Source organism: Musa acuminata, chromosome BXJ3-5 (assembly GCF_036884655.1).
Source record: "Musa acuminata AAA Group cultivar baxijiao chromosome BXJ3-5, Cavendish_Baxijiao_AAA, whole genome shotgun sequence".
Lineage (NCBI taxonomy): Eukaryota > Viridiplantae > Streptophyta > Magnoliopsida > Zingiberales > Musaceae > Musa > Musa acuminata.
In genome coordinates, this window is record NC_088353.1 from 34129046 (window position 1) to 34151894 (window position 22849).

General features: G+C 38.5%; 3 protein-coding genes across 5 annotated transcripts; 1 reads left to right on the forward strand and 2 right to left on the reverse strand.

Moving 5' to 3' along the window:
• Positions 1 to 1125: 1125 nt before the first annotated feature.
• LOC135637865 (WRKY transcription factor WRKY71-like) lies at positions 1126 to 2361 on the forward strand. The gene is made up of 4 exons (XM_065150706.1): positions 1126 to 1275; positions 1345 to 1659; positions 1734 to 1850; positions 1921 to 2361. The coding sequence occupies exons 1-4, from the start codon at positions 1204 to 1206 to the stop codon at positions 2188 to 2190; spliced, it is 774 nt and encodes a 257-aa protein (XP_065006778.1). The 5' UTR covers positions 1126 to 1203; the 3' UTR covers positions 2191 to 2361.
• A 639-nt stretch (positions 2362 to 3000) lies between these two features.
• On the reverse strand, positions 3001 to 6452 carry LOC135583870 (bHLH transcription factor RHL1-like). The gene is made up of 7 exons (XM_065150804.1): positions 5824 to 6452; positions 5629 to 5721; positions 5395 to 5532; positions 5113 to 5178; positions 4307 to 4372; positions 3976 to 4044; positions 3001 to 3893 (listed from the first exon to the last, which is right to left on the reverse strand). The coding sequence occupies exons 1-7, from the start codon at positions 6352 to 6354 to the stop codon at positions 3531 to 3533; spliced, it is 1326 nt and encodes a 441-aa protein (XP_065006876.1). The 5' UTR covers positions 6355 to 6452; the 3' UTR covers positions 3001 to 3530.
• A 2847-nt stretch (positions 6453 to 9299) lies between these two features.
• LOC103985164 (sister chromatid cohesion protein PDS5 homolog C) lies at positions 9300 to 22506 on the reverse strand. 3 transcript variants are annotated; one of them, XR_001978190.2, is made up of 16 exons: positions 22344 to 22506; positions 22062 to 22238; positions 21055 to 21258; positions 20758 to 20939; positions 18980 to 19106; positions 18734 to 18907; positions 17895 to 17945; positions 17001 to 17801; positions 14875 to 14985; positions 13174 to 13259; positions 12187 to 12238; positions 11995 to 12081; positions 11883 to 11926; positions 10435 to 10509; positions 9564 to 10360; positions 9300 to 9481 (listed from the first exon to the last, which is right to left on the reverse strand). XR_001978190.2 is itself a non-coding variant. In XM_009402792.3 (15 exons), the coding sequence occupies exons 2-15, from the start codon at positions 22161 to 22163 to the stop codon at positions 9808 to 9810; spliced, it is 2649 nt and encodes an 882-aa protein (XP_009401067.2). In that variant the 5' UTR covers positions 22164 to 22223; positions 22344 to 22506; the 3' UTR covers positions 9300 to 9807. The 3 variants fall into 3 exon arrangements, 2 of the variants coding, with proteins under 2 accessions (XP_009401067.2, XP_009401066.2); XM_009402792.3 differs by having other exon boundaries at positions 9300 to 10360; positions 22062 to 22223; XM_009402791.3 differs by having other exon boundaries at positions 9300 to 10360.
• Between the last annotated feature and the right edge of the window lie 343 nt (positions 22507 to 22849).

Genomic DNA, 22849 nt, shown 5'->3' on the forward strand with positions numbered 1-22849 from the left:
TGACATAAACGACAAGAAACTCAAACTTTTAGTGTATAAATTAAGTAATTAATTAATTAACAAGCAAAAAAAAAAAGATTCATTTCATGCATCAAAAACGTAGATAGCATGAGTTCATGCTTTGAGTTATCGACGTGGTATAAATTCTTAGCGTTAATTTATATGTTTCTTGATGATTTTAAACATAATCTATGCCACATTTATTTACACGATGAAAATTGTCCACATAGAGCAAATCGTAGGCACTTCGTTTTCTTCATTTTTTTTCTTTGGCAAAAATAGAGGAGAGTCGTAAGTCAACGCAAAAGCAAGTCTTCTAAGTCAACTGTTGTACTCTAACAAAGGAGAGTCGTAAGCAGTATGACGTACCCACCCACTTTGCGTCACCAAACGATGAGTTTGGATCTTTCCTAACTTTACGAGGAACCAATGCGTAATCGAACCTAATCTTACACCAATCGAAGAGAAGAAACGAAAGAGAATTGGACATGTAGAAGAGTCGACTCGCTATCAAAACCATGTCAATATGATGAATTGCCAAGCATAGTTAGTGTGTGGATGCAATCGAAGGTTTTGAAAGATCCAATTGACTTGAGAAGCTCAAAGACTCAAGCTTGTGTTCACATAGTTGTCCTTTAAATCCAATTTGACATCTTCTTTCTAATTATTCTATACAAAAATAAATAAAAATAATAATAATAATTAATTACAATGTCGGACCTCAAATTGATTGTGATGACAGAATTATGTATACAAAAAAGAAGACAATACTAAACAAATGAGACATCATAGTCAATCTTTAGCATTGTAGTAGGTCTAGTGGCTCCTTCAAGATCACCACAGGTTTGACCTATCAACCTATAGACGAGACTTCAAAGTTGTTAATTGAATCGCTTCGAGATATAATACACATCATGATTGAAGGTCACTGTCAACTTATCGCAATGCTTCCATTGACTCCCGATCCCCGGTGAATGGCTTCTGTGTTCTTTCCTATCCCAACTTGTCGTGGATAGACGCATGAGAGATGTGCACCGAGTTACAGTCTGCTTTGAATTGATGACATGCAGAAGCTGACGTCTGGTTGGTGATGCAGCGTCTCCTACCTCACCATTTCTGCACAACTTCCTGTGAGTCTCCATCTTCTTTGTATAAGAACACTCCTCTCCTTACACCTGTTGGATATCTTCTGTTTGGGTTCTGATGGATTCGAGGTGGGCGACTCTCAGCCTTGACCTCGGCGTCGGCCTTCTTCCGTCTCCTGGCCAAGTTTCGGTGAGTTTTAGCTTGCACGGCCAATGATCTGCTCGATCTAGGGAAGCTGAATGCATAAACATTATGCAGAGAGAGCGTGGATCAGTGCTGGTCGAAGGGAGTTCTTCGAGAAAAGAAGAGGCTCGTTTGACGAGCACACAGTTTGGAGATTTAGAAGCCGAGCTGAACCGGATCAGTGAAGAGAACAAGAGGCTTAGTGAGATGGTCAGCAACATGCTCACGGACTGCGTTGCTCTAAGCGGCGGCGTGCCTGCGTTGCCGAAGAGGAAGAGGATCGAGACGAACACGCCAGGTGACGACGACCCATGCAAAAGAGTGAGAGCAGATCCCGTGCCCAACGCCTCGAAGGCCTACGTGCGGATCGACCCGAAGAACACGAGCTTGGTGAGTTCCATTGATCGATGATCGACGTCGCAAATGAAAGGAGCATTGATCAGGTGGTGTTTTGGCGTTGTCAGGTGGTCAAGGACGGATACCAGTGGAGGAAGTATGGTCAGAAGGTGACGAGAGACAACCCATTCCCCAGAGCTTACTTCAGATGCTCCTTTGCTCCTTCATGTCCTGTGAAGAAGAAGGTACAGAAAGATCGAGCTTACTCATGTCCCATACGACAGACCGACTCACTTGCTGTGTTGGATTCATTAGGTGCAAAGAAGTGCGGAAGACGGATCGATCTTGGTGGCCACATATGAAGGCGAGCATAACCACAAACACCTTGCGCAGGACGAACTCTACGTCGGAGGAATCCCGTGCCGGCCATTGCAGCAGCGATTCGGAAACCAGGAATCGCCGGGGTTTCACAGGATCCTGGTGGACCAGATGGCCTCCTCGTTGACGAAGGATCCAAGCTTCACGGCTGCTATCGCTGCCGCCATATCCGAGAGACTTCTGCAACAGACACCGGTTCCGAACTAGGCGTGCGATTGAGTACTCAGTATCCTTCCTTCCTCGCGCTCCCAATACAACTTCATTTCATATAGGATCGGGTGGATGTAATCGAGATTCCAACTTGTATATTGCTCATGCAACTTTATATTTATATATATATATATATATATATATATATATATATATATATAGTGCCCATTGAACATATGTTACCTACTGAAATATTTAGGATACGAGATTTGTCAGTCAAAGAGAACGTAACGTTAGTTCATTGGTTAGATCCGCATTAGCTAATGAGATTTTATCAAAAATAATTTAAGAAATATTTATTTTAATGTTCTTAATTTAACAACATGTAATGATCGATCCCCAAATAATCGAGACATTATTTTTCGTTATTGAACTTGAATTCATCCCGATAAGCATTGGTGTTATAGCAGTAACAAAGTTGGATTGTTAATCATATTATTAGGAACTAAAAAAATAGATGTGTTTCAGTGTATATTTGTTGATATTAGAGAAACGTATAAGAATAATACATTTTCCTTCTAACCGAGCCTAGAATACTATAATAGTTTACTATAAACAAACAACTATATACATACGTATATATATACATACAACTGTCGATGATTTAAATATTTTAAATAATATTTATCAGAGCCGACCTAGTAAACGTGGATTGAAGATACCAAAATACTAGGTCTAGAACTGATTTTAAACAACTAAAAATAATAATAAAAGGACTTATCCGATTAGAAGAACTAATCAAATCGACTGATAGTATCCAAATATCGACCAAGAATGACTTTCAAACAACTTCAAGAAAATAATAGATGAACTTATCCAATCGAAAGAGTTAACCAACTAAAATAACATATCAAGCAGCGATGAGTTAATAATCACTGTTGCATTAAGTCTCACCTGAAAACCCAACAAATCAAAATCATTCTTCTAGTGTTAAGAACTTGAAACCCTATCTTCCCCCTCAAACCGACAATAAATAAAGTCATCACTCCCAAGCCAATAATAGACTAACGCACTACATCTTACTCGACTTCCACTACCAAACACTTTCCGCTCCACATCTCCTTTAGTTTATCACCACCACCATCATTCCTTGCCCCCTCACCACATTCTCCTCCAACCCCACCACTGTATTATATTGATTTATCTACTGCAAAATCCCATCCATCTACATGAAAACGACAAGCTTCCAATGAAATCGAATGGAAAGGCATGCTTGTGAATGATGGGAAAGAGAAAGCAAAGTAAAGTCGATAACAGATAGACACGAAGGAAAGGGAAAAGCTAATGGAGGATGAAGATACCCAAAAGAGAGAACTTTGACGTGGGCCTTCCTCATCTCAAGGAATGGCGGCTCCGTCCTTGCTCCCGGCCGGCCATGGGGCGTCGGCTTCCGTGCCGCTGCCGTTAGTGGACTGAACTGTCAGCGCGGAGATGGTCGGCGATGCAGGTGCGTCGCCAGCTGCATGATGCGTCGGGCGGTTGAGCTGGCCGAGGCAGCCGGAGCCAGGAGGCCGGGGATGGCAGGCGGCGGCCGAGGAGATCGCCGAGACGAGGGAGATGGGTATGAGGCAGAGACCTTTCCCCTGGAGGTACTGCATCGCCGACCCCATGTCCTCCTCCATCAGCTTCGCCACCTGGTGCTCCGCCACCGTCATGCCGCCGTCGTCGCCGCCCACCACGCCATCGACTCCCGCCCCGTTCTGCCACCACGTAGAACATTTACTCCGATTTCTTTACACGAGTGCCATGCACAGTCTCCGTCAAGATAGAGCGAACGAATACCTCTGAAGACATATCAGCCACGAGGGGCGCAACCGCCGCCGCTCCGCCCAACCTGCTCATGCTCAAGACCTGTGTGTTACCGATGCATGTAAATTGCTATTAGTATTCCGTACACAATAAAGCAGCAACATACTCCTTAAACAGTCATCTGAGAACCACAGTGGCAGCACTTGCACGATCACTGCACTGTGTGCAAATCTAGCATATCAATAAAAGCATCAGCCAATGGCTAACTACGTTAATGTATCAGTCTCCATGAAAGAACAATGACGAAGAAGTATCAGCCAAGGAAAACTTTTGAGGCATTGTAAGGAGGGAGGGAAGTTTTTGCCTTGACTTGGAGCTGGAGGAACTTGACGTAATCGATGATCTCATCCAGCATCAATGCCTTGTCCGTCTGCAGTGAAAATTATAATGCAAGGTTTACTGACAAGTTTGGAAGGCGATTGCTGGGGAATTGACTGGTAGAGAACACTAAAAATGCATGGATATTCAGCACACATTCCTCTTACTTCTATTTGACATTTTAACTTGACTATATAAATCTTTTTCATGTTTGTAGTCATTGTTAGATGATCAACATTGTCCACTTCTGGATTAGGTAGATTCAGCAGTTAAAATATGGCATCTTGTTCTTCCAAGGAGTAGAAATCTGCATAGTCGGCTTCCAGATGAGGTAGATATAGCAGTGAAAGACAGCATCCAAAGAGTAGACATGGCATCTTTTTCTTCCAAAGAGTAGAAATCTACATTGTCCACTTCTAGATAAGATAGATGTAGCAGTTAAAACATTGGCATCTCTTTCTTCCATGACATTGCCATTTCCAGATGAGTTAGACGCAGCATTTAAAAGATGGCATCTTGTTCTTCCAAAGAGTACAAATCTACATTCTACACTGTCCACTTCTAGATAAGTTAGACAAAGCAGTTAAAAGATGGCAGGTTGTTCTTCTTCCAAGTACTAGAAATCTACATTGTCCACTTCTGAATATGGTAGATGTAGTTGTTAAAGATGGAATCTTGTTTCTCCAACAAGGACAAATTACATAAGGTGAACAAGTATCATAATGTAAGATTATTAGTTTGCTCACCAAAGGAGTATAGGAGGGAGAAGGGAACGAAGGGGATGGTGCGAACCTTATTGCCGTTGGGCACCAACTCCTGCAGGGCTTTCATCCTCTCCGCGATTCTCTCCCTCCGAAGCTGTGCCACAGGAAGCAAACAGAGTCCAACAAGAAGACAAATCAGCTAAAACAGGGTACTGAAGACAAAGAGTTTAGAACAGAGACTGGATGAACGCAGCCAAGAAGAGTCCAAAGTTTGGAACAGAGAATAAAAGACAGGAAAAAACAAAGAGCATTGAGGAGGAATTGTTCCCCAAAAATTCCATTTTTCGCATGGAAAAGCGATGAGACTTACTCTTTCAGCAATGCTATGTGGATCCGTCGCCTGCCCTCGCCTCGCCCTCACCCTCGGCCTCGGCGGCGCCGTGACCCCGCAAGCGGGTGCCGAAGCTGCCGCCGTCCCCGTCCTGGTGCCCTGCCCCATCCCGTAGTTCTGACACGGTTTGGAATTCAGTTAATTCCCAACTTCCCCCAAAAAAAGAGTCTCCTTTTTTGGTCTACAACAGAGAGAAACGATGGTTCATGAAACCTGGGGATGATGGAGAAGCTGCTGCTGGGTAGGCGCTTGAATCGCCCGCTGGAGCGATCCCCCGAATCCATTGCTGTAAAGCCCCTCCGCCTCCTTCCGTGCATTAAAGATCGAGTTTTCAGCAGGAAAGGTAATGTTTTTTCCCCCCTCTTTTTATCGCTATTAAAGGAGATTAGGAAGTCATGGAGAGCGTACGGTGAGATGGGGGGATTTGAAGGGCGCATCGACTTCGTCTCGGGATCTGTCGACGAGGAGGCCGGAATCCCCGGAACCGCCGCTCCCGAGGGAGAGCGGCAGCGGAAGAAAGCCCCTCGAATCTCCACCGCCGGCCGCCGGCGGTTGCGCGATCGACTGAAGGAGCAACTGCTGCTGCGCCTGGTGGTGACTGTGCTGACCCAGCTGCAGCAGCATCGACGTCTCCGTCAGCGAGCTCCCACCTCTGCTGGCCTCCTGCTGCCGGAGCCGCGAGGCCAGCAGCGAGGACTCGTCGTAGGGCACGTAGCGCACTCCCTCTGCCGCCGACGCCACCTCCGGCGCCTTCCCGCCGACGCCAGCCCCGAAGAGCAACTTGGGGTCCCCCAGCCCCGGCGGCCAGGCGGGGGCGAGGCCGGAGATCATCTGATCGAAGAAGTCGTCGCGGCCGGCGCCGCCTCCGCCGTTCTGGAGCTCCTGGAGAGCGACGTGTGGCGCCGCCATCCCCTGCACGTCCTTGCCGCTCCGTTGCATCACCTCCGTCACCGAATCTAGGGGTAGGGATAGGGTTTCGCTCTGTTTCGTCTCTCTCGATGGTGCGCGCGCGCGGGAGGAGGAAGGGAAGACGGCCGTTTCGTGGTGCGTTTCGTGCTTATGAATCCACAGTTAAGCTAAGCTAACTAAGCGGCTAATGCGATCGCAGTTACCGGCGTTGCTTCGTCGCAGTCGACTCAAGCTTAGTTGAAGTAGCTACCTCATAATTGATTGTGGTGAAAGATGTCATTTCATAGGTAAATTATCTATTAATACTCACATTTTGGGTTAAGCAGTTTATAAATATTTTAATATTAATACTTATTATTTTCATTGCTCATCAAATTGATAGCTGTTTATAAAATTTAGGCCAATGATATTGCATTCAAAAAAAAAAAAAAGAAATTTTCTCAATCAGTCCTTTACAAGCAGATTAACTTCCTTTTCAATGTAAAGATTTATAAATTATTTTAATTTATAAAAATATATATTATTAGACTAATAAAATCTTTATATATATATATATATATATATATATATATATATATATATATATATATATATATATATATATATTGTAAGAAAAATAAAATTAGTATTTACTTTGTTAGATGTTGGTGGGGATAACGTGGCTTGACCTGAGGAGTCAAGGTGGAGGTGAACCGTCGATTGGAAGTAGAATGATTCAAAGATTAAAAGAGTAAGGATATTATTATTTATAGTCACGGCTTCTTGTGATTAGAAACGATCTTAGAGTTATCACTTTGTAAATATATTCCCTTGTATAAAAAATTATCATAAATGGTATACTCATGAACAATGAGACACACAACAATTCTAATTATATTCTTAACCCTCCAAGGAGAATGTTTCTCCTATTTAGCAGCTCCACCAGATTCTCTAATTGGATTCTACTCTGAATTCTCTACACTGCATAGTCCATCTTTAGACCATATGCCTCGTGTACAGGGAACAAAGGGGCCAATTGGTAGGCCAATTTTGACTGTATGGAAAGAGATACACTTTTGTGGGTGGCCAGATGAGTTCTTTGCTATTTTGTGTTCTGGATGAGGCCTGTGTGAGACTGACTAATTAAGCAATTCATATTTCTTTCAGAAAGAAAGAAAAAATAAAAGAGATCATGGATGAGATCCATCAAAGTTGAATTTGACCTAATCAGTTGACATATCTCATAAGATCTCCGGATAAAGCTAATCCAGGTTCAACATCATGAGCTGTAGAAGAGCTACAGCCTTGCAACTCACAGAGAACCAAGTGCAGGACAACCTGTAACACACACCTTTAAGAGATCACTAGTGACAATCTTTAAAGTTTTTTTTTTTTTTTTTTTATCAATATCATTCCATCTAAAGGTTCAAGATGTGATTATATATTCTTATGTTTCTATGCATTTTAGGTGAAAATATGTTGTCATGACTCCCTATTAGTGAAAAGACCCCCTGTGCTGAACAAGTATAGTAGTAGTAATGTGGAGTTAGTGAACCGAGGGAGGGCTTAGAAGGCCAGGAGATAGCTTAATCTCTATAATTACCAAATAAGTAGGTGTCTATCTATCCTTGTGCCAATCATGTACAACCCTTCCCTTCCTTGTTTCTTCTTTTGCCTGACGACTATGGCAGCTTTCTAAACTGCGACACCAGCAAAAAGCCAGCATCGGTAGGGTGCTACTCCCTCTCTAGAAGAGACACTGGACTCCCACAGGTTCCACGGGATTTGATATGTTAATGCGGGAGGAGACCATACTGCTTGTAGAATTGAAATGGGAAATGTTGTTGCTCTCGTGTAATAAAGACGCATATGATATTGCTTGTAGAATTTGTGGCGTATTGGTTGACAGCTCTTTTTGGTCCTTGGATTATTAGTATTTCATGCTAACTCGGGTGATGGGTCTGTGCGTTAAATTATGTAGTACATTTTGGATGGCTTCCAGCTAAAAGGCTGCCGTTTAAACAATGGAATAAGCTGCCGTAGTGTGTCAGTTCATGATTGAATGATTGTACCAAAGTTGCCTTTATGCTTGTCGAACAAAGCTGCAGCCACAGAAAAAACAAATGATTGATTAATGACCATCATACTTCCTTCATACTATTTCATGAGATTCATGCGAATAATTGACTAATGACCATCACATTTCCTTCGTACTATTTCATGAGATTCATGCTAAATCACATAGGCATCTCATGTGTAACATGATTCATTTCTTCGCAACATCCGGACTAGAAAACGACAGTGTTTTAGCCTTCAACAATGACAAGGAGATGTAACCTCGAGAGAAGCCACTTGATTAAAAGAAAGAAAGAGAAACCAAATAAAGACTTTTTGGTGATGAGCACTGAAGCTTGGAGAAACATTAAGGTTACAAAATCCATCAAGAATTTTCAAGCATTTAACAAGAGAAAATAGCTGTTTTAGCTGGAAGGATGATGAGCGGTTGAGGAAACCAGCAAGCCTCTCACATCACTCACCTGCATACAGCTGACAGAAATCAAAGCCATCATGAAAGGAAAACCAAAAAATGAAGGTACAAAAAGAACAAAACAAAGTAAGATTGCAACCATCATTTCATAAGTGAACCATCTAATTATGTCCAGTGCATGTCCAACATAAGGGGATCAATATGCTCGATCAACTTGGCACATTCTCATGCATGTCCAACCGAACAGGCCTCGCCCAGCCGATGAAAGTTTGGACTCTGGAATTAAGCCTGCAAACATTCTGGTGTCTCTTCGCTTTTCCCAGCAGTAGATCACCAACATTTTAGCATGTACAGTAAGAATATAAAAAAAAATTGAAGGCGTTAAGCAGAGTTAAATGCAGCAGAGAATACTGTAAAGCATAATAAGCCGAATACATGAACTCGTTGAGCAGAGTAAAATGCAGCAGAGATTTGTGCAAGCATAATAGGGCCCAATAGGACACAGAACTAGCAGAAATTCCCATCTTATGGATGCAAACATACTCCATACTTTTGTGCTTCAAAATGAAACAGATGGCCAAAATATGAAGTTTCACCTGAGCTACACTTCACACTATCTAATGACTTGGTAGATGTACCACGTAAAGCACGAGAGACTCCACAGATTGGCCGTAATGAAGAACTTCCGAACTGGTTTTACAGTGGACTGGTCAGAATTTTAAGAAGGTAATTTTGCCAAGAGAACTATATAAATAGACCAACTGTAAGCTACCTTACAATCTGTTGAAGCTTCCAAAAGCTTGCACTTTTCACCCTTACCAAGGGAATTGGAGTATGGCCAAAAGACAAGATCTACATATACGAGTTCCTACACCCACTTTGCAACTTCTCATCAACAGCCACGTGGGTTCTTGGCAAGCAATTGGTAAAATACAATGATCCTGTGACAGATCCACCGGCGTGACAGTGGCAACCAAATGATGACTATGCATATAAACTATTAAATATTTGCAAACTCAAGTTTGGCCCCTTCTCTTGCGCTTCTTCCCAGCCGAAGCTTCACTCTCTGGTGCCTTGGTTGTTGCACATGACGGCAACTCTGCCAGTGTCTCAGACTCTCGAACCTTAGCTTTCCCCTTCTCAAAATCAATATTCGCTTCTGATTCACTACCAGTTGTTGGAGAGGTGGTGCCCCTCAATTTCTGGCCTGTCTTTGGGCTGTCTTCACTAGATTTACTTTTTGAAGTATCCTTTCTTACCTTGCTGACAGCACTAACAGTATCATCCATTAACTTGCTGGCTGATTTAGGAGTGCCACCAATGGAATTTCTGATGAACTTGTGAACATTATCCTTTTTCTGACTTCCAGTTTTAGAGGTAGACTTATCAGCATTATCAACTGTGGACTTGGCGTCATCCTTAAGCTTTACATCAGATTTAGAACCCTCATCTTTGGATCTGCTTGTTGCCTTCTCGTTTGCCTTACTTGATGAGCTGGGACCATCATCAAGGTTCAAAACACCAGCTTTCCGTGGTCTACCTTTACGGCGACTGCCGGATGGTTTGCCACTGACCAACAAAAGACAATATGGTCTTAGAATATACATGAAAAAGATTGGATAAGTACTAGTACTGTAATTGACCTTTTTGTAGGTGTCTCTGTATTTGTTTCCTTGGGGTTGGAACTTGAACTTGTTTTCATTCTTTTGCTTTTTGACCTGATTCACATGGCAATATGTAGAATCAAACACCAAAAACATTTGGCATAGAGCACTATGTCGTCAATATTCACAAAACTACATTCTATTTCATCATTTGAAATGTTAAAATTCCTTCAAGATTAGTAAAATAATCTTCTGTTTCTAAACAGCTTCTCTTAGATAGCAATGTAAACCAACCCAAGAGAAAAATCATTATGGAATGTGCAGATTCTTTTTTTTTAATTAAAAAAATCAAATTTCTTGTCATTAGAGCTACCTCATGTTGCAGAAAACTTAAGTACAGAACAATACTAGGAAATCAATTCCCTAACAGAAAGAAAGATCACAATTTGGTTACGCCATTACATTATAGAAAGATCACAATTTGGTTACGCCATTACATTATAGAAACACAAAAGAAACCACATATTCTACCAGAAAATAAAAGGGGAAATGGTAGTAAGAAACAATGTGTAAATTTTAGGGGTTTCTTTCTAATGCAAGTTTCTGTAACAGGCAAAATAAAGCACATCTGACAGAGTAAATGTAACAAGTCCCATGTGATAAAGCAACAATACACATGTTTGGCACAAATTGATCTAAGAGATTCTCTTTGAAAAACCAGACCCTAAAGAGGGCCAATCTACTCAAACTTATGACCTAATATGGATCATAAAACATTCTCCCAAGTTGGTCTGATGCTGAAAGGCCAAATCAGCCAGGTCAGTAGTCTAGAAAATACCTTGGTACCAAGCAATCTGATTATCAGATCCTATTTGGGACATCAAAACTGGATAACTTTTTTATATTCCTTGGATAAAATGGAGGACAACCATCTAAGCTTTTATAAGTTGAAAGAAGATCACAGGAATGTAAAAAGAAAGCACATTGTGTCAAATCATAGAAAAGATGCTAACAAAAAGAAAAAATGACCAAAAAAGGCCAGAAGAAATAGAAAGAAGAAAACGATCACCCTTGGGTTAGCATACTATTATCCACAATAAAGGCACATGTTGGGAAGGATCCACAGAGCCAATCCCAAAAGTAAGAAAAATGACCTACTATTGCATTATTGTTGCACCCAAAAATGATTATATCAAGTCATGGAAGAGAGAACTCTGTCCAGGCTTTCATTATTGTTGCAAAACCAATAGATCTTTATTATTTAGGCCATCCTGAATGGATGGGGCATCATAGAGGATATGTAAAATGGTGATAAAAACAAACCTATTCAAGTTTCAAACGGACAAAGTCTACAGTTGAAAATTAAGGAAATTGAAATATTTATAAATACAGAATAGTATTAGTTCTAAATAATGAAATTGAAATATTTAAAAAAATGTATAATAGTATTAGTTCTAAATAATGCTTCAGCTAAAAACAATGCTTACTCTTCTGAAGCAGCATCAGAATTACTAGAATCTTTTGCTTGCTCCTGCAAATCAAATCAGCAGAAGTTAGCATCAAGACAATACATTTAAAGAGATGAAAATTATGACCCACCATATCATTTTTGTTATCATCCTTAAGAAACTCCCAGCGTTCTTTCTTCATCAATAATATCTCTACATCTCCATCAGTATAGACAATCTGAACAGCAAAAACAACATAAGTATAATATAATTCATGTACTAAAAAAAACAACACGGTCAACAGAAACTATACACATAATCCAGCATTGTCATAACTTTTTACCTTGTGCTTTTTGGAAGCATGATCATAAGAATCAACAACACCATTATAAAATCTGCATTAAAGAAAGAATATTGATGTAATGCAGAAGTAACAAATATGTCCAACAGTTAGTGACAAAATAGTCTACAAAGCAACATCATGTAGAACTCAGGAATGCCAACTCAGTCTCACTAAACAAAAACACTACAAAAGAACAAAGACCTATTACAGGAGCATACTTGGGAGCTAAGAAGGGCTTAAACTGATGATAACCCATGATAATGCTAAATTTGCAAAGTAAACAAAACCAAATCAATCTGCACTTCTGCAGCATGAACTCGATTTAATTCTCAATATGCTTAGCACTCATGTTGAACAGACGAGTAAGAAGTCAGCTAGCAATCAGTATTGCTTCCTGCTTGCATTAGACCAGATACATCAAAAGTTTCATTTTATAAGTACAAACTAACTAAAACGTAGATAAAGCAAATCTTCCATAAGTATCAACTTCCTCTGTTGGATTATGCTCCAATTATTAAAATATGGCTATGCAATCACTTGGAATCTATCATATGGGAAAAGAACTTAATGATACATGGTAATGAGAAAACATTAAAGAACTTAACAAGTCGAATAAAGAAAATTGCAAAAACATTGGCGATAAAGAAGTTACACATTGAACTGCTGACCATAGCAAAGCAAATGATAAGAAAAAGAACTATAATAAATTATAAGAAATAAATATACACCGAATACGAAGAACAATATTTAGTAACATGGCAATGCAGATATATTAACATGTCCATAATATTGTATTCTGTAACAATAACATTATTCCAATAAATCATGAGCAACATCACAGAATATATATAAATTAACAAGAAATCAATATTTTGTCTAACGCAAACCTTGTTATCAATATCACCATTATCAACTAACAGCAAATAAGACAATAAAAGTTCATTCAAGTCTGAATAGTTCTTTTGAAACACATTAAGTTAAACTCACTTCTTATCCATTGGCCACCATACCCTGATTCTGGAGCCAACAAGACCACCGTCTAGCTCTTTGTTGACAGTTGGTGTTTCAGAAATCTAACATCAACAAGAGCAACAAAATTAAAACTTCTATAGGCTGTAAAGGTTAAATAATATACGATGACAACAAACACTAAAATAGATAACAAAACATCAAAATCACAAAGCTGAAAAGCAAATGTCTGAAGTTCACTAGTTGCCTAAATCAGAACTTCTCATCACAAGAAAGGGAATGACAACTCCAAAAACACATTAACCAAAGAGTTCCAACGTCTAACAGATCTAGAACAAACTAAAACTATGGGGTAGTAACATCCAACCAAATGTACCACTGCTACAAAAAAGAACACATAAAGTGAGCATCCAAGAGCTAACACTCAATATACCCAATCCAAGGACAACCTTTAGGCCTTTAGTTAACAAATAGTCAAAAAGATTGGCACAGAAAACTAAATAAATGGGAATTTGATCCATTATGATCCAGTTTGAAAATAAACAATTTACTAGGCTTATTAATTATTTTCTCTTAAAGGGTGGAAGGAGAAGCCCTGTAACCCGTGAAACTTCTGATCGATGGTGAAACTTCTGCAGACTAGCCATTTAACTACAGCAAATATGTGCATGTATATCTTTATTAAGCTTCACATACAATCTATAAATCTTAGCCCTCCAATAACAAAATAATTAAAAAAATACTACACAACTCCAAACGACGTTCAACAAAATTGAACTTCATCACTATGAAAAAAGAAACATGTAAGGTAGTAATGGTTAAATACTTATACTTCTGGCATGTTCACCTCCTAGATGATGAGACCCTCCTATCAGCAAACCTTAACAAAAAGAAAGAATTAAAGCAAGCAAAATAGAAGAGATCAAAAGAACATGCACAATGATACTACTTGGTGTACCATATTTTTAGACCTAATTCCTGACTTTCCATGTCGGTGTAAATTACTAAGAACAACACATACAAAAACAACTACTTGCCAAAACAGCCACTTTCTCCGACTACTCTCACTGATGATTTAAAAAAAACATAGGACAATTGCAGCCAGAAATCACATATTTTACTTTCATAAGCTGGCTATGACAACAAAACAAAATGCAATCATAAGCACGTAAACTGAATTTTCATCTACATGATTGAATTGCACAAGAATAACGACACTATGAATATGCTCATTGAAGCCTCTGCTGAAGAACTTCATATTTCCGAAGAGTGCAAAACTGAACCAAGCCAAAAATGACAACTGGATATGTATTATACCACCTCTGAAATACCAAGCAAAGGAAGAAACTTGCAACATGTCCCTGCATGATCCTCCACAGACATATATATATATATATATATATATATATATATATATATATATATATATATATATATATATATATATATATATGTATGTATGTATATGTATGTAAATATATGTATGTATGTATATGTATGTATATATGTATATGTATATATATATGTGTGTGTGTATATATATATATATATATATATATTCTTCATACACACATCACAGAAGATGAGCAGTGCAATGTAGTCATTTTAAGTGCAAGTAGTGTCATGGGATGCAGAAGCTAAGTATATATATTGCTTCATTAATACACTTCTACATTTTCATATCTCAACTGATACTAAAAAGAATCTATATATACACACCTCTCTGCCACCATGTTCACGCTTCCTCCCAGATTTAGTTTTAGCACTCTCCTCCAAGATGCCTTGATCTTTAGGTGATTTTGCAGCAGACCTTAAGGATGAAACTGTTTCCTGAATAAGATGCCAGAGAAATAAGAATTTGATCATTCCTTATTAGACAACATGAGTGCAGATATTGATGCTAAATATTCTAATGTAAGAATGTTGGGGAAACAGTATCTGCCAAAAAACAAAAGATAGATCATTTCACAACACAAAAACAAATTGTCTAGCAAGCCTAGGACAACAAACGAAATACAGCAAAGAAAAAAAAAAGAAACCAGATACCACATATATTCATAAACAGTGATCAAAGAGAGGTAATAGAATGTCTGATAAGCATCTATAATTGCCATTGCTCCCCATAATTAGATGTCAGTTATTGCCAAAGTTGCTTCTTTTTTATGTAAGTTTAAACCGAAACCAAAAGAGCAAAATGTTCTATTTGTCAACTAGATCAGGAAATTCTTTCCTGCCTGACAGAATTTAACAAACTTATATTTGTCAAATCATTCACAAAACCTTGTCAAATCAACTTGTGTTCTAGAGTCATCCTAAAGGTAATGAAATCTTTGGACAAAGAATCATCAGTAGCATAATATCATGCAACTACCGGAGAGTCATACCAATCATCATTGAAGCTATCCAAAAAGAAAAGTATCAAAGGAGATATCAAACCCTTAAAAGTAAATTTTAAATGTACTAACACTGTATAGTGTATACTATATTTGACCTAAGAAGAAATAAGAATAGCAATCAGAGCACAAACAGTATGATTGTCATATGACAATTATGACAGTTTCAGCACTAGTCTTCTTAAACTTGAATAAAACTAATTTATGTGGAATAATTGAACATTAAGAATATTAGCAATAGCAAGTTTGGATGCACCATAGGAATGTTGAAGCTGTTATCAATGGAGGCTACTTCATTTAACAGGACCAGTGGAAGGACCGGAAAAAGCAGATACACCTTGAGGTCATTGATGATAGAAACTAAGACTTCATAAATCAGACATTTTTATTTTACTCACAAGCATGGTTCAAAATCACAATACTGGACCCGAATTGGTCCATGGACGGATTCATATGGGTCCAGTACATCCTGTTGTATTGACATGTGATATGCCAATATAATGGTTGGTACAAACCAAAGAGACCTGCTGTTGACAGCCTAAACAGTTATAAACAGCGAGCTGGAAATATTTAAAAAATAAAAAAAAACAGTTTTGGACCCAACTGGGAGAAATCACCCAGTCCAAGTGCTGGGTTCTGGTCAAATTGGTAAACATTGCTTGGTACATAACGATCCAACCGTTTTTTAACTATGCTAACAAGTACAGTTACACCCTAGACTTCCTCAACTTATCAGCATTGAATAGATCATACAAGGTAAAGATTGCTCAACATCCATGCACACAAGCTAATTAAAGCATGTGAAACAAGATAAAGTTGCATAATGTTGGCAAATTTTATATGATAAACACCATTCAATGCATTTATTAAATGAAAAAGAAAAGCCTTGATAACAGTCTAGTGCCAAAATCTGATTTCCACAGTTTTTTGAAATATCAAAGCTATAAATATTGGTGGGAAAAACTTAGAGAATATCTTTTCAGTTATCCAATAAACAAAAGTTTTTACAGTCACCACAACTGCTTTCTAAAGATATCAAAAGTACCAATTTCTTAAAATTTTAAACATAATATCAGTGTTTTATAGAACAAGATGATAAGATATTACGAGGCTTTCAAGCACAAACACTTGGCGAAGTGATTAGACTAATACAAGAAAAGCATTAACATTACCCAAAAAAGGGAATATAAACATCTATAATCAAAGACAGATTAAAAGGGTACAAATCGCCGCAACAAAATTTACTAATTAGATGAGAGTATAGAATAAGAAAAGCAGAAACAGGTCAAAAATAATAATTTTTCTTTCAAAAATAAGTGTAGGTACATTTCCAAGATGAATCCAAAGATGTTTGAGGCTAAGGCAACAAATATACAAGGATCTGTTACTTGTTAATATGGTCAACATGAGAAGCCTACATGAATAATAGACGATACAATATAATAAAGTTACCTTCAAAATTGGTTCTCCAGCTTTATCTTTTTTGGCTTTGAGGTTGTCCTGCTGTTTATTTTTTAATGTTCCCGATTTTTGAGATGAATCTCCACGTTCAGTCTTACTTGTTGAACTTTTTCTATTTTGCTGCCTTCGGGATTTTTCCTCTGAGTCTCCTGTACCAATTGGTGATTCTTCAATGTCTTCAGGACCAGTGATACCATCAGATTCCTTCTGTAAGTTAGAATCTTTGGAAGATATAGCTTTTTCCCCCATCTCAGATACCTTCTGTTGCAAAGGGGAAGCAGATGGTGCAGCTACTGCACTGTCATCATGCCTTGTTGCAGCTAGTTTTGTACTAGGTCTGCCTCGTTTACGCCGAGTTGCAACAGGGATCTCTGCTTCGGCCGGCAATGCATCTTTAACAGCTCCACTATCTGCTCCAGATAGAGACACCAAGTCATGTTTACCAGGTACTTCTTTTCCAATCGAGTCAGAACAATGATCACCGCTATTTCTCAAATCAGACAAGGTAGTTTGCTTGCCCCTAGTTTTCTTGGGTTTAACATCTGAGATGGCATCTGGCTTTCCAGCCACAGGCTCCAAGTTAACCGACATATCCCTGTTGGATGCATTCGCCCTTTTGGATTGATCACCAGGACAAGAAGGTTCAGGCTCCTGCTTTGGAGAAGAAGGTTCTGTTGTTGATCCGCCATTACCCATCCGGACAGTACCATTGCTCATCACTGATTTTGGTGATTTCTCAGTAGAAGTTACTTCTTCAGGGCAATTAACTTCCTGTTCCATTTTATCAGAGCCCTAAAATAAAAAAATTTAAAAAAAGTTGTAAAAATTAAATGAAATTACATTGATGAAGTGTAATAAGTGATAAACATCTATACAAAAGTGCACCTGAACCAATTCATCAGACACAGTTCTTTCAGACTGTTTGCTGTCATCTACCTGAAATAATAAAAATATCAATAATCAAAAAGCGAAGAAATGATAAAATAATTTGAATCCAACATTCAGTTCTACTAAAATTTAGAGAGTAACAAAAATATTATATTCAATAGCAGTAGCCATGATTTGATTCCCTCTGATCAACAACGTACTCACTGTTAGATAACAAATAGCTGAGTGAACAAACTAATGATGTAGAAATCAAGAGAACATACATAACAAAGATTCCCATAGGCAGACTTCTAAATACACAGCATCTACAACATGATGAGGTCAGAGGATTTGGATAAGACATATATCAAAGCTCTTAATAGATAAATTTTGAAAACACAGGCTTCCAAAAAACATATGTGAAGCATCGACATAATGATTAAGGCCAAAGGAAAATAACATCAGAAGAGATAAGTGCATTATGTGCTAGTACCCAAAATACTGGAAAATATATTCTCACGAAATGAATAGACAACAAAATTGACTGTTCAGTCTGAACAAAAAAATTCTAGAAACATAGTCAGTCTATGAGTGCAAACTATTCTTATTCCCTAGTATGACATAGAACTATATAAGTATGTGCATGCACAGATTGGCTTAGAGTACCGGCAAGATAATCATTTAGTATCATGCAGCTTAAAATTATGTGGACAACGATAATAGGGTGCAGGTGCTCAAGATAGTAAAAAAGCAGCAGTTTTTTGGTCTATATTGCATGTTCAACTTTTGGCATCGCAGAATGCCAAAATGGATTTTATGATTAATGACATATAGAGAGAGTTGCCAGAAGCACTTACGTCATTTTGCTCAACGCTATCCAAACATTCTTGGCATATAGAGGCTACAACTTCGCCATATGTGTTTAAAGGCATGCCAGTGGATTCAGATAATTCCACAAGATAAGGTTTTAATTTCCCAGCACACTTACTGATAACTTTCTCCCCTAGTCTGCGTGCAACTGGCAACATATCCTGAGGACAAGCATAAGGTAGATAAGAAAAATAGTTCCTGGGACCAGTAAAAATTAGGAGATAGATATTTACTTTGTTATAACTCTTTACACTATCCAGAAGGCATAAAATTAATTCAGGCGATATATCTTCACTCTCCTCTAATACAAGTGTCATAATGGTTTCCATTGAAGAAAATATCTTTTCCGAATGATTTGGCCTGTAAATATATACAAATCAGTTTCTAAGTGTTATCTTGGAATAATAACGGTAAAAAAAACTAGAAGTATAACATAAGCAAAAAATCTTTGATCATTTACAAGGATTCAAACAAAATATAAACAGTAATATCGTAAGGAAGTTTCTTTGCATGTGACGGAACGATGAACAAGTGAAAGCGATGGTCTATCCATTAATTAAAACATAAAACTAACTAAAAGTTGCAACTAATTAAGGCAAAATGAGTTGGAAGCAACTTTAAATTAATATACCAGCCTAAAAGTCACAAAATTTCACAGCAAAGGTAATTCAAGAAAGCGGATTCAATAAAATCACCAAATTTCACTCAATATACAGGCCAAAGGCCATTCAAAGATTTTAAATTTATAATGTTCATTATGGAAAAATAAGATCAATATATGCTAAAAACAGAATATTTAATGTTTGCAAAAGTCTATAACACTGCAAAGAACGTTTCAGCCAATGGAGATAAGATTTGAAGACCCAACATAAATCATGATTCAGAGTTCAGTCAATAACACCTATGCATAGGTAAGTTCAGTCATTCATGACAGGGTCTTTTCCTGTAATCACTCGTGCACCAAATAACAGAGCTGCACTTTGCACCAAAAGATGATTCGCAGAAGGGATTTTTTTCATGAAAATCTCATTTCTATATCAATCAAAGTTAGAAGCCCAAGTTCTGTAACATGGCTGGAGATTTCAGGGCATATCAATTACTGATACTACACATACCAAATTGTGAAAAAAAAGACATAAATGATGCATAAACATGCATCTATCTATTTAGGGATTCTGGGTTCCATGAAATGCTTTCTGTATAACTATATATTAAACCAACATGCAGTCGGGTGTGAAATCCTTAAACATGATAATATATGGTTTTAGTAATAAAAAGGCCATAGTTCTTAAACAGCCAACACAATACCAGGCAGTGATGCCCTTAGAAGTCCAGGCAAACTAGAAAGTGACCAAGGTAAAAACAACCAATGGAGTTGCTTATTCAAAAGAAAAATAGCTAACAGTCATGAACTTCACAAAATTCACTTAAATTTATTAAGAACACAACTATGACAAATAATAAAAGAGGTACTAACTGCTGAACATACACTATTATGAAGCATGTAGCTCAACTGATAAATACTATTTACAAATGGCACTGTGTTGTAGATAAACTAATACTCCAGGTAACTAGCTCAATATATGGTTAATCCATTTCTAAATATGTCAGTAAGACTTTTAAGTCTCTTTTTATAAGCATAGGAAATTAAAAAAAAAAAAAATAATTGAAGTTGTTTTAACTTTTGACAAATACATAATAACTAAAACTTCTCACGTCCCATGACTTTCAATAATCTGTAACAGGAAATGTGGACAACATAGAAGAACTGACCTTTAACACCTAGGTAAAAGACTAAACTACCATCCAGGCTCTAGATTATCTACTTCATCTGAAACCCCTAAAAAGCAAATAGCACTCGAACACTGGGGGCAAGTGGTCAGTCAGTGACACCAACAAATTAAAGGGACTAATGCAACACGAAAACAGCAGACTACTGGATGCAAGTTGAAGTGAAGAACAGGAAACAATGGAAAAGCAAACAAAATAGAATATCCATTTACTTTGTTACCTTATTGTCTTTAGGAAATGACGGAACATTTCTGTAATTAAAGAATCACATTCAAGATCCAACATCACAACACACGACCGAACTTTTGCAACAGTTTCGAGAACAGAAACTCTCTTTGGAAATGAACGGCTTGACACATCATCCAAATTTTCAAAGGCTTGAACAATCCTCTGAAACACCTCCTGAACATCAAACACAAATTTACAAAAGTTTTTAGAATAATACATAAAAATTGTGCAAATTTGTGAACCTACAATCAGCTACATGAAAAAACACAAAAACACAGCTACAAATAACCTTCATTAGATCATCTTCATATGGAGCCTCTGGAGCTGTTATTCTTGTGATTTCACTGACGCAAGAAGCAACAGCCACTTTGACATCAATATCTGAATGTCCCAGGAGCTCCTTAACCACCAGTGCTTTCATTGAGGGCCTAAGCGCATTTGACATTGATTGTGTTGGAGATTGGTCCACTCTCGATAACAAACTCTCAGTTTGCTGAAACATGAAAGATCAGAGTGGTGTATTGCGACATGCATAAACAATATACAATACAGTTTACATAAAGAAGCACAAAGCCACAAACAAACGGTACGGTGTGTGCTGCAACTAAAATATCATGGTTTTGGAGAGTACATTTTATGATCAACTAATAATTTAGATGATATCATTATTGCGTCGAAAAATGTTCAAAGACTAATACAGATGTGTCATTTTGCAACGGAAACAGCTTCAGATGGTCCTCCATGAAGTTCACAAGAGGGTTCAGAGGGGAAAAAAAAACGTTTGATAAATGGCACAGGTTTGATGCCACACCAAAACCACCTATTAGCAGGTAACATCAACAAGCCGTCAATGGAAGAGAAACATAAGACGGCAGAGATGGAAATTCCATCTGGAGAAAATATTATAGTTGACGAGCAACTAAAGTAGCTTTCAGCATTTCAATGATTGTCCAAAAACCAATATCTTCTAATTTCTGCAGTCTAGAAACACCTTGGGCAGAAACAATTTGCCACTGAACACATGAAATAGCTTGAATTACGCATCAACGTCGATAACAAATGTTTAAACTACAACTCATGAATCAAAAGCCTAAACGTTGTTTAAGCAAGGACCACTTGCATCTATAATCAATTAAACAGCCACAACGAGACAGGGATGACAAGATTCACAGACTCTATCATTTGGATCAACTCAAATCTTGGCACGATCATTGGAGAAGAGGGTCATCAAATGTTACCGTTCAGAGGAAATAGAGCCAGAGGAAACAGAAAAGAACCAGGACAGCTAGGGCTTACGTCGAGAAGCGGCAGGAGTTCATCGACGGCAGAGGGAGGCGAAGCGAGCCGGCTCCCGACCTCCCGGAGCCGATCCTCGAGGTCCTTCTCCTTACTCGCCATTGCTCCAAGCTCCAGACACAAAGCTCCTCGATCTACCGTAGCGCTCAGGCCCTCCAAACCCTAGGTCACAAAACCCTGGAAACCCGAATCAGTGGAAGAAATGGCAAAAGATTCGATAACAGAAGACGCCAGAAAGAGACCGAAATCTCGGGTTCCGCTGGCTAGGGTTTTGATTCTTGCCTTCGTTCTCTCGTCCGGGATGATCTGTTTCGCCTCGGTTCGATCGCCCTGCGTGCGGGAGGAATCGGGAGAACGAGTGATGAGTCAGGGGATGCGTCTCGTGAGGCGAGCGGAGAGAGCGAAATGGAACGCTCGAGGAGAGATGTGCGAGAGAGAGAGGGGGGATGGGTTACTTGGTTTGAAGCCAAGCCGGACCCGTCGGATCCGAAGGAAGTTTATGCAATCGGATTTACCGAGGGACGTTTGACGTCCGAAACGGGTTTCCTTCGACTTCGCGGTGGGTCTGTTTTTTTGGTGGGGGGCCATTTTTGCCCCACTTGGTTTACCCATTTTGCTTATTGTCATCGTAAGTTTTCAATTTGTAATATAATGGGCCCCAAAAAACTCTTTTAATAATCCATTTTAAATTATTGGGATGTTAATTTAGCTCGAGAAATAATGAAATTAATGAAACAACATAATTACATCGAGAAAGAAAATAAAGATTGTATTCTTGGAATATAGAA

What these genes read in the sequence shown, in the direction of transcription:
- LOC135637865 (XM_065150706.1), top strand. Translation starts at nt 1,204, where the DNA reads ATGGATTCGAGGTGGGCGACTCTCAGCCTTGACCTCGGCGTCGGCCTT. An exon ending in ACCCGAAGAACACGAGCTTG is followed by an intron (nt 1,660 to 1,733) that starts GTGAGTTCCATT and finishes TGGCGTTGTCAG; the next exon opens with GTGGTCAAGGACGGATACCA. An exon ending in CATGTCCTGTGAAGAAGAAG is followed by an intron (nt 1,851 to 1,920) that starts GTACAGAAAGAT and finishes TGGATTCATTAG; the next exon opens with GTGCAAAGAAGTGCGGAAGA.
- LOC135583870 (XM_065150804.1), bottom strand. Translation starts at nt 6,354, where the DNA reads ATGCAACGGAGCGGCAAGGACGTGCAGGGGATGGCGGCGCCACACGTC. An exon ending in CACATAGCATTGCTGAAAGA is followed by an intron (nt 5,179 to 5,394) that starts GTAAGTCTCATC and finishes CCTGTGGCACAG; the next exon opens with CTTCGGAGGGAGAGAATCGC. An exon ending in TGGCTGATATGTCTTCAGAG is followed by an intron (nt 3,894 to 3,975) that starts GTATTCGTTCGC and finishes ACGTGGTGGCAG; the next exon opens with AACGGGGCGGGAGTCGATGG.
- LOC103985164 (XM_009402792.3), bottom strand. Translation starts at nt 22,163, where the DNA reads ATGGCGAGTAAGGAGAAGGACCTCGAGGATCGGCTCCGGGAGGTCGGG. An exon ending in GTGTAAAGAGTTATAACAAA is followed by an intron (nt 18,908 to 18,979) that starts GTAAATATCTAT and finishes GCTTGTCCTCAG; the next exon opens with GATATGTTGCCAGTTGCACG. An exon ending in TGGTGGCCAATGGATAAGAA is followed by an intron (nt 12,239 to 13,173) that starts GTGAGTTTAACT and finishes TCTTTAATGCAG; the next exon opens with ATTTTATAATGGTGTTGTTG.